This window comes from Bos indicus, chromosome 26, assembly GCF_029378745.1.
Source record: "Bos indicus isolate NIAB-ARS_2022 breed Sahiwal x Tharparkar chromosome 26, NIAB-ARS_B.indTharparkar_mat_pri_1.0, whole genome shotgun sequence".
NCBI classification, from domain to species: domain Eukaryota; kingdom Metazoa; phylum Chordata; class Mammalia; order Artiodactyla; family Bovidae; genus Bos; species Bos indicus.
In genome coordinates this window covers 23,414,413-23,425,654 of record NC_091785.1, presented here as the reverse complement: position 1 = coordinate 23,425,654, position 11,242 = coordinate 23,414,413, and the positions used below count along the sequence as shown (strand labels likewise).

The 11,242-nt window shown below is 45.3% G+C and overlaps 1 protein-coding gene across 4 annotated transcripts in view; it reads right to left on the bottom strand.

Moving 5' to 3' along the window:
* The window catches only part of CNNM2 (cyclin and CBS domain divalent metal cation transport mediator 2), a 184,070-nt gene extending 174,119 nt beyond the window's left edge, over positions 1-9,951 (bottom strand). For 2 of the 4 annotated variants that reach the window (XR_011564267.1, XM_070780750.1), the window contains exon 1: positions 7,911-9,951. Coding sequence is in view for 3 of the 4 variants with exons in the window: in XM_070780750.1 (XP_070636851.1) it covers positions 7,911-9,531 (1,621 nt within the window). In the remaining variant the exon portion in view is untranslated. The remainder of the gene's footprint in view (positions 1-7,910) is intronic. The other 2 variants (XM_019988575.2, XM_019988576.2) reach the window with 2 other exon arrangements.
* Between the last annotated feature and the right edge of the window lie 1,291 nt (positions 9,952-11,242).

The following is an 11,242-nucleotide window of genomic DNA, read 5'->3' as shown; positions in this document are numbered from 1 at the left end:
CTGAGAAAAAGAAGATGAAAAGACAATACTGAAATTGTATTCAATCCCAGTCATCCATGTCTATGTATTTAGTTTAATAAATGTCCTTTACGTGCCAAACAAATCTTACTGGAATTGACGCTTACTACCAATAAAATGTGTATTTAGAGGAAAGGGCTCCTTAGAAAGAAATATACTAATTTATATGTAACTAAAGTACTGTAAACATCTAATTCAAGTCCAGAGGTTTGCTCTTAAAAGTTGAAGTAGTTCAAGAGCAAATAAAATCATAAAATATTATGTTGGCTCAGTCTATTTTGTGCATTTTCCTGGTTAATAAGATTTTAACTTGTGTTTAGGGCTGCTAATAATTAAAATTAACCACTACCTCATAGTATGGTACTGGTTTGGAATGATAAAGACCAAGAGAAAAAGCAGAACAAGATCCTTTCCTATTTCATCCAGGTAATACTAAGTCAGACCTGGTATTCATCTATGGCATGTCTTGACCTAAAAGGCTTCAGTGATACTAACACAAATAACCTTCAAAATTCAGACTGGATCCTCTGTAAGAATTTTGTTTACACGATAAAACACCTGAAAAGGGGAACACACAGATGCATGAATGGGACACACGCTTCAAATGCTTTAATGACTATTTCAATGGAAATGTCACAGACCTGCACCTTGAACAAAAATTAAAACAATCAAAGAAGATTCACCCCTTAGTCCCAAATCCAATCTTCACTACTCTCACAGAAGAAACAGTAACAACAACAAAATCATTCAGGGATATCTAAAACCAGTTAGTTAACTCAAAAGAAAAAGAAATAGTTTACACTTTACCTAAGGCTTCAATCTAGATATCAACACCCATTTCATAAAACACGCTCATAGTCTAATCTTCAGTTCAGTTCAGTCGCTCAGTCGTGTCCGACTCTTTGCGACCCCATGAATCGCAGCACACCAGGCCTCCCTGTCCATCACCAACTCCTGGAGTTCACTCAGACTCACGTCCATCGAGTCAATGATGCCATCCAGCCATCTCATCCTCTGTCGTCCCCTTCTCCTCCTGCCCCCAATCCCTCCCAGCATCACAGTCTTTTCCAATGAGACAACTCTTCGCATGAGGTGGCCAAAGTACTAGAGTTTCAGCTTTAGCATCATTCCTTCCAAAGAAATCCCAGGGCTGATCTCCTTCAGAATAGACTGGTTGGATCTCCTTGCAGTCCAGGGGACTCTCAAGAGTCTTCTCCAACACCACAGTTCAAAAGCATCAATTCTTCGGCGCTCAGCCTTCTTCACAGTCCAACTCTCACTTCCATACACGACCACAGGAAAAACCATAGCCTTGACTAGACAGACCTTTGTTGGCAAAGTAATGTCTCTGCTTTTGAATATGCTATCTAGGTTGGTCATAACTTTCCTTCCAAGGAGTAAGCGTCTTTTAATTTCATGGCTGCAGTCACCATCTACAGTGATTTTGGAGCCCAGAAAAATAAAGTCTGACACTGTTTCCACTGTTTCCCCATCTATTTGCCATGAAGTGATGGGACCGGATGCCATGATCTTCGTTTTCTGAATGTTGAGCTTTAAGCCAACTTCTTCACTCTCCACTTTCACTTTCATCAAGAGGCTTTTTAGTTCCTCTTTACTTTCTGCCATAAGAGTGGTGTCATCTGCATATCTGAGGTTAATATTTCTCCCAGCAATCTTGATTCCAGCTTGTGTTTCTTCCAGTCCAGCGTTTCTCATGATGTACTCTGCATATAAGTTAAATAAACAGTGTGACAATATACAGCCCTGACGTATTCCTTTTCCTATTTGGAACCAGTCTGTTGTTCCATGTCCAGTTCTAACTGTTGCTTCCTGACCTGCATACAGATTTCTCAAGAGGCACGTCAGGTAGTCTGGTATTCCCATCTCTTTCATAATTTTCCACAGTTTATTGTGATCCACACAGTCAAAGGCTTTGGCATAGTCAATAAAGCAGAAATAGATGTTTTTCTGGAACTCTCTTGCTTTTTCCATGATCCAGTGGATGTTGGCAATTTGATCTCTGGTTCCTCTGCCTTTTCTAAAACCAGCTTGAACGTCAGGAAGTTCACGGTTCACATATTGCTGAAGCCTGGCTTGGAGAATTTTGAGCATTACTATACTAGCGTGTGAGATGAGTGCAACTGTGAAGTAGTTTGAGTATTCTTTGGCATTGCCTTTCTTTGGGATTGGAATGAAAACTGACCTTTTCCAGTCCTGTGGCCACTGCTGAGTTTTCCAAATTTGCTGGCATATTGAGTGCAGCACTTTCACAGCATCATCTTTCAGGATTTGAAATAGCTCCACTGGAATTCCATCACCTCCACTAGCTTTGTTCATAGTGATGCTTTCTAAGGCCCACTTGACTTCACATTCCAGGATGTCTGGCTCTAGGTCAGTGATGACACCATCGTGATTATCTGGGTCATGAAGATCTTTTTTGTACAGTTCTTCTGTGTATTCTTGCCATCTCTTCTTAATATCTTCTGCTTCTGTTAGGTCCATACCATTTCTGTCCTTTATCGAGCCCATCTTTGCATGAAATGTTCCCTTGGTATCTCTAATTTTCTTGAAGAGATCTCTAGTCTTTCCCATTCTGTCTAATCTTAGCAGAGGAGAAAAACTCAAAAAAAAAAAAAAAAAAAAACTAAAAGAAAATGAGGTCACATATTCAGACTCGTTTTCTACGTAACAAAATGCCTGTCAAAGATGACTTGAATGCCAGATATCAAAAATATAGATATCAAAATCACAAAGCAAATAAAAACCAATGGCAAAGGTGAATATTTGTTTAAAGGTACCCTGAACTTGGAACCAGAAGACCTGCTTGTTGGAATGGAAGACCTCCATTCCATTCCAAGTCAGGTTCTAAGGCTACTGATGCTACTAGTTAGGTGGGTGGCCCTACACAAGGCACTTAGCTTTCTCTCCTCATTCTCTCCTGCTCGAGAAAGGCTGACTAGACCAATGATTAAGAGGTTGACTAGACCAAAGTTTCCTAAACTCACCTCATCACAAGAACTACCTCACAGTAACTGTTAACAGCGTAGAGTCCAAAGCCCCTTCCCTAGAGAGTCTAGTTCAGGGGGTCTCTTAGTGAGGCTTAGGAAGTAATTCTTAGTAAGTGATCCAAGTCAGTCTCATCATTTGGTAAGCTTCACAAACTGGACCACATGATCCATGAGCTGTTGCCTGTCTTCCAGCTCTGATTCTATACTATCTGGATATTTCAAAATTATGTTCTAAAAACGTGCAAAATCATACTAGTATCACATGTTTGCACATTAATTTGCAAAGAATTAATAAACCTACAAGATGAAAAAAACAAATATATCCACCCCCACCCCTTCACCCCGACACCAGTCACACCTTTAAATATCAATAAAAACATCCTCCTAGATTCTAGACAAATGGAACACTGTATTTGGTGAGGAAAAAAGTTTTCAATATTAAGCTCTCAGCACATTAATACAGAAAGACTTGTGTTACAGGAAGGGAGAACTTGTATACCTAATGTTTAAGTGAAAATTACACACTGCATTCTTCCCTTAAAGAACATTATCTGATGAGTTTACCTGTTTCAAGTTTTAAAAAAAATGAAAGAAATAGTCCGGCAAAGTCTGCAGCAGCTATATTAACAGCCTGCTCCGCAATCCTGGAATACGACTGTTACAAAGCTACAAGAAACAAAAGGAAGCAAAGCAAACTAGGAGGCTCGGAGCCCACAGACTTGGGTTAGGTTTCGCCAGGTATAGTAGGAGCCTCCAGGGCACTTTCTGCACACAAAGGTAGCAAGCTTTAATTTAGCTTTCCCTTCCTCTACACTACTTTGCTTTAGGTGATTTTTCTAAAATTCTCGTAATCCACTAGTGGGATTTACTTTTATTCTCTTTTTTAGGTTTATAAGTAACTATAAAAGCTTACAAAGAGAAAGGCTGATGGTGGCACACTAGGGGGTGGGGAGGGGCAGGGCTGTACAGGAGGCTCGGTGGCAACCAATTATCACAAAAGTGGCTACAAAAAATGTAAATAAAATCAGGATTAAAACACAAAACTGGGTTTGAGTTAGCCCTGCAACACAAACAGACGTGAGACTAAGAGTGAAACAGGATGCCATACGTTAGCTACTACTCAGTGGATACAGTAAGCCGCTACAGCAGCAGCGGACTACAACACAGTGTTAGCTCAAAACAGTATCAAAGTGAACCTTGACCCACAATACTGGAAACAGAATTGTTTAGATTTAGGATCATACACATCAGAAACTGACTTATTTTAATGGCAAAAGTGGGGACACCAACTGTTAGGTACCAGATCACAAAAGCACTGGTTTAAGACCGTGTTTAATGTTTAAATACATTTCTGTGTCTGTTGCTTTCAACAAGCCCTGAGGCAATGTTTTGATCAAACCTCACACTCACTTAAAATAAAAATGTAAAATCGGGATCAAGGGATCAGCATAATAGAATGGTTAAGAGTACAGGTCTGGTTGTCACACCAACCCCAAAACAAAAAATTACTCAATGACCTTGAACACATCACTTCACCTATGCCTCAATTTCGTCATCTGTACAATGGAGATGGCGCCTCAATCAGTTATCAGAAGATTTAAACAAGGTGATTCATGTAAAGCACTAAGCCCTGCACCTTGCAGAGAGCAAATAAGTAATAATAATGAGCTAACTGCAAAATTAGCATAATTACTGTCTTCTAACCTCAAGGAAAGCCATGAGTTTCCTGGTAGCCAGGGCTGCATGCATGCTGAGTTGCTTCAGTCCTGTCCAACTCTTTGCAACCCTATGGAGTGTAGCCTGCCAGGCTCCTCTGTCCATAGGATTCTCCACACAAGAATACTGGAGTGGGTTGCCATGCCCTCCTCCAGGGGATCTTCTCCACCCACGGATCGAACCCGTGTCTCTTATGTCTCCTGCATTGGCACGCGGGTTCTTCACCACTAGCACCAAAGCCAGGCAAAAACTTTTAATCATTAGAAAGAAGATTATTTACATATACTACATAACACAGAAAGGTGATTGTTGTTTTAGTCGCTTAGTCATGTCTGACTCTTTTGCGACCCCATGGACTATAGCCCACCAGGCTTCTCTGTCCATGGGATTTCCCAAACAAGAATACTGGAATGGATTGCCATTTCCTTCTCCATGGGCTCTTCCCGACCCAGGAACTGAACCCACATCTCTTGCATTGGCAGGTGGGTTCTTTACCACTGAGCCGCCTGGGAAGCCACTACATAAGGTAGCTTTTCTTTGCACATTACAGAAACTTTGCCCTTCCTTAGTAATGAACAACGGAGACTAATGATGCAAACCTATACCCAGGAAAGGCTTCAATGCAGACATTTCTAATTAGGAAGGATAATTTTTAATGAGACATGGATTAAGGGTCTAACCTGTGTGGGGGAGTTATAGTTGATGGTGTTAGGAGAAAGAGGAAAAGAGAAGAAGTAAAAGTCTTCAAACCATCCCATAAAGCATTATTCAATTGAGAAAAACAGTAGCAGGTTGACTGTTCACATTACTTCATAACTGAATCAGAAAATGAAGGAAAGAAAAATCAGGTGAAATATTTTAACTAACGCAGAAAAAAGAAATAATGCAGCTATTAGTAAGGTTAAAACGGCCACACTCTTTAAAAAAAAAAAAAAATCAAGGAAAGGAAGGTGAAAAATCAATTATTTCGACAGTTTAAGCAACAAGCACCCACTGTAGCCTTTTAAGATCATGGCTTAAATTTCCCATTTGCAACCAACTGTCATTGCCCACTCTTCCAAATAAGCTTCTAGCATGAATGCACCTTTAAATCATACTGTCTTCTTAACTGAATACATTATTCTGGTTACAGACAAAAATAAAATCTTGTGCATTATCTTTTTTTTTTTTTAGAATTCACAGGAAAATATTATCAATTCAATCAATTTAAAGGATACACTTCAAAGAAAGGACTGTGAGAGGTAATTTGGGGAAAGGAAAAGTTCCTAGTAAAAATAAATCATTCAGAGGAAAACTGCTCAAGGACAATCAAAACCAAATTTCAAAATAATGCAAATCTTGAGATTTTGAGAGAGGGGCAGGATTAATGAGTTGCAAGAGGCAGAACTAAATTCTCAAAGAAAATAAAAGATACAGAAGTGAAGAGAAGATTTCAGCAGGGAGTACACACCAGTGCTACCATCAGCAGATACGCAAAAATTCTGAATAATAAAAAAAAGAATATATTATCTCTATCAATATTGGGAAATTTAGCAACAAAAGGAAAATAAAGTATTTCAAAGCCATTTTCAAGCATTTCAAGACAGTTTTCTGTATTCCACATTCTACTGCAAAATGAAAAAAGAGACTGGTTAGATGCTCTAATTAACAATTTAGTAGTGAAAGAATAATGCCATCTCCAAAGAAGCTCTGTCACTTGGAGATAATGGACATTTTCTTTTTACTGTTTAAGAATCCAGAAGAATCTCCTTCTGCTTTTAAATGCAAATTACCCCATCTCTGAAGCGCATTCTGCTCTATCTGAAAATTACTGCAGTGTGATCCTGTTCCAGAGAGGACAGCGTTCAGGGAGGAAAATGGAATTAGGACAACTGCATACTCTATGTTCATATCATCACAGCCATCGGGCTGTCATCACTTACACATGGCCTTTTTCAGTGGAGAGACCACTCTCAGTGATCAAAATTCTACTGGAAGAAGGAAAAGTTAGTTTTGAGGACTATTGACTCATTAAAAGGTTAGTGCACATTCTAACACAGGAACAGGGCACCCACACCATAACAATTTAAAAACTCAGTATCAAAAACTTGGCTTTCAACTAACAAAGCTAGCTACTTACTGGAAACATTTTTAAAGTCAGAATTTCAGTGATAACAGTATGAGTTGCCGGTTTGTTACATGGTAAAACAAACAGAAAACACCACTATGCAAGAAAGGTGAGCACACCACCCTCTGTACTTCTCTTTGCTGGTCAAACTCCCTGGAACAGGGAGCAATGACTCGCAGACATACTTCCATTGAACATACCAGGTGATCAAGGTTAAAAAGAACACTTTTAAACCAGAAAGTCTCAAGAAATAGACAAACCATATAGAGGAATTAATCCCATTGTTAAAGATCCAAGCTTTCTGCCAAAACCACACTTGGTTTGGGAAATTTTATTTGTTGTTAGGTAAATGTAAACAAACAGTGAAGAAAGCTAAGCAATATAGAGCCTCATAAAAGGTCTTTCCAAGTTATATATTAACAAATAGCTTTAGTTTAAAAACAACAACAACAAAACACCTCTTTTCCAGCTAAGGCAAGTCAACCAAATGAGTGATTTTCTTTAGTGATACCTGGCTTATCCCATACCCTATTCTCAAAAGCAGACCCTAATCTCTCCCACAGGTCACCAGACAACCAGGAACTGAGGCAACTGAAAATGCACTTCCAATCTTGGAAATATCAACTGATTGCTCTGGGTTTAGAAAAGCCATTTAAACGTTCTCCAAATGCCTGAGATTAGTACATGGCAACCAAATGGCACAGCATGGCATCAGCGGGTCCCTTTTTTCATCTACCCAGTCAGAATCCCTCAATGAATGCAGCAGATCTCTCAAGGCCAGAGTGCAGGGGGTAAGAGTACCATGCACAGAAAATAGGAAGCCTGCTTTGACAGGGAGGGAAGCAAGCCAGGGCAGTCTTGTGGTTTTAAAGAACCTAGAAGGGCTTACTAGTTCAATCCACCCCCAAATCCATGCCACCCTTTCAACTTTACAATTAAAAGAGAGGAGAAATTCCGGTCAACTCGCCTTGGGGGGTTGGTCTAAGGGTAGAGGACTCAAGTAGGGAGGAGGATGGAGTGAGAAAGAGCAAGCCAATGAAAGGGTACCAAAATTTTCCCACCTTTCTTAAATTCTTCCAGCATAGCGTCCAACTTGGTGTCATTGAAAACAAAGTGCAAGGGGTGGTTATAAAATTTCGTGATGGTTTTCAGGGGAGTACAGTCATCTGGATCCACGAAGGCCAAGTCTTTGACGAAGAGGAGGTCCACGATGTTGGAGCGTTCCCCCTCAAATACTGGAATGCGAGTGTAGCCGCTCTCCATGATCTCCGACATGGTGTTGAAGTCCAGAATGGCTTCGCCGGTGATCATGAAACAGTCCCGGAGGGGAGTCATCACGTCCTCCACCGTCTTGGTGCGGAGCTCCAGCGCCCCTTGGATGATATTCAGTTCCTCCTTTACGAGGTCGTTGTAGGGGTCTGTGACCCGGAGCATCTCCAGCAGCTTTTCCCGGTTATAGACGGTGCCTATCTCCTGGCCCAGAACGCAGTCCAGCAGCTTGCTGACCGGGTAAGAAGCGGGAAAGGTCATCATCATGAAAAACTTGGTGAGGAAGATGGTGTTGGCTCCCACAGCCAGGCCGTGCCGGGAGCAGATGGCCTGGGGCACGATCTCCCCGAAGATGACGATGCCGATGGTGGAGACCACCACCGCCACCAGGCCTGAGCCAGCGATGTCGTCGAGCAGGATGGTGAGCGTGGTGTTGACCAGCACGTTGCCCAGCAGCAGCGAGCACAGCAGGTAGTTGCCCTGCCTGCGCACGGGCTCGATGCGCTTGGCGTAATTCTTCTCCTTCTCGGTGCCGCAGTTCTGCACAATGCGCAGCTCCATCGGGTCTAGGGCCATGAGTCCAAGGTTGAGGCCGCTGAACATGCCCGACAGGCACAGGAGCAGCGAAATGAAGATCACCTGCAGCCAGAAGGGCAGCAGGAACTTCTTTTCCTCCCCCACGATCATCTTGGTATCCTCGCCATCGTGATAAATCCAGGTGGTCTCGGCCCATGGGGGCGGCGGGAGCCCGGCCACCCCGGAGCCGCCCTTGCCCCCGACGGCGCTACCCGCGGACCCCGAGCCGCCGGCGCCTAGGGCTGGCGTGGAGAGCGACGTGCACAGGTAATAGGACTTGCTCTTCTCCATCTTGCGCAGCGGTTTGATCTCTATCTCAATGATGCCGGATGTACGGCGGTTGAGAATGATATGGGGCAAGATGATGATATCTGATGTGCGGATGCCGCAGCGCTGGGGGCCGCTGTCCGGCTCCGGCGGCGCGGGGCCCCCCAGCCCGCGCTCGCCGGGGCTGTGGCGCTGCCGCTCGTGCTCTGTGAAAGCAATGCGGGACCATGTCTCGTTGTTGATGTTCTGCCCGTACACCCGCAGCTTGACCCGGGTCCGCTCGCTCACCCGCAGCGCCCCCCCTTCCATGAAAGACACGTCGTTCGTGTCCTCCAGCCGCAACCCGATGATCACCGTCTCTTCGTTCTCGCCCACCGCCGTGCAGCCGCCCGCGCCGCAGCAGCAGCTCAGCAGTAGCAATGGCAGCAGCCGCCCCGCCGCCGCCTGCAGGACCCCCCGGCCGCGGGCGCTGAGGCTGCGGCGCGCCGCCATCTTCCAAGAGGGCAGTGCGGCGGCTGCCTGCCCGCCCGCCATCTTTACTTCGGGTTCACAAGCGCCACAGCCAATCATAGGGTGGCTGCTCCAGCTGCGGCTTCATGCTTCTCAGCCGGCGGCACGAGCGCAGGGACCGGCCCTGGGGCGAGATTGCAACGCAGTGTTCGAACCCTCTGCTCAGCAGCCCGCCTCCCTGACTGACACTGACTCGGCCTGGGCCAGCACCGAGACCTCGAGGCTAGCGGGAGGGGGGAGAGGGTGGGGGGAGTGCCAGCGGCTCCTGCGAGAGGCAGGCCGACCAGCCAATCACCAGCAGATGCCCGCCCTCCCAGCCAGGGGGCTGGAATGGGGGCGTGGCCGTGAGCGGTGCCGCGAGCCAATGGCAAGATAAGTGGGTGGGGAGACGAGGGACAGGGTCCTCCTCTGCACTCCAAGTTTCCAACTGAAAGGCGCGTGACTCTTGTGTATGTGCGAGGGGAGGAGGTGTGGCCAGCCCGGGCCCAAGAGCCAGTTACAGATGAGAGCCGTACGAAAAGGGGCGGAGTCCCCCGTCCCGGCGGCCAATGCACAGGGGCCTTCTGCGAGTCTGACGTCCCGGAGGGGCCTCGGTAGTACCCCTGTCCCTAGGTTGGCTCGCTAGACTAATGACCTGTGGCCCGAGGCGACCGGTTCTCGCCGGGCCACGCTGCCGGCTCCCGCGTGCTCAGTGCCCGCTCAGAGAGGGCTGCGCCTTCCTGACTCAAGATGCACATTAGCCTAAAATGAAGCTGAGCCACCGGCAGCGCCCCGCTTCTTTACTCCTGTGCGCCTCTCCGCTCGGGATGAGCAGTGGCCGGTGGGCCCCAACACCACACCTACGCGCTCCGCTGGAGCCGCTCACTTATCCGTAAGGGACAGACGCCCTCTGCAGCTCACGGTCAGGTAGCGCCACCTGCCGGTAGCACAGGCTCCCTGCAATGCTTTCCAGGTACGCTGCAAACCCAAAAAGGTGTTCAGGAGGTGGGGCAGTTCCCCATCTTCCAAGTTTTAAGAATCCCTTCACTTTCTTACTGAAAATATATATTCCCTGGCCCCATTCCATACTTACTGGATGGGTAGGACTTACGAATCTATTCCTAGTAGGCACTTGGGTAAATCTGGGAAATGGGACGGGGCGGACATCCTAAGCAGACCCATAAAGGCTCATTCTTAAACACACTGACCAAACCCTGCTAGGTTCATTGGTGGCTCAGGAGGAAAAAAAATCTGAAGACCAAGGACTCCCAAGCCCCTCTGGATCTGGAGGAAACAGAGTAGCCAAATTGCTTTTTTTTCTTGGAACTTAAACATCCAAAAAATAATTATTTCCGTTTTTTCTATGCTGCAAGCACATTTTCCTTTCTGTAAAATTTTTATTAATTTCTAATAGACATAACTGCAAGGGCCTCCTCACTGTTCTATCCTCTTCTACACCTGTCCCCTTCCCTTCTCAACCCACCAGCCAGAGTAGTTTTGTTAAATAAGCCACTGTCCCTTCTTTGTTTGAAACCCTACTCTGGCTTTCCAACTCATCACAGTAAAAGCCACTGGCAGCTATAGTATTGACAAGGGTCTAAAAGACCTATTGTCCCCCCCGCTCCCGCCAGATTCTCTTGGTTATTCATTCTCTCTAGGGATGCTCCCTCAGGGAGCCTGTACACCTGCTGCTGTTACCTGTGCCTGGGACTCTCTTTCCCCCAGATGTCAGCACAGAACCCTAGTCTACCTCCTTCAAAACTGTTTCAAGTCCATCTTTATAAACCAGTGA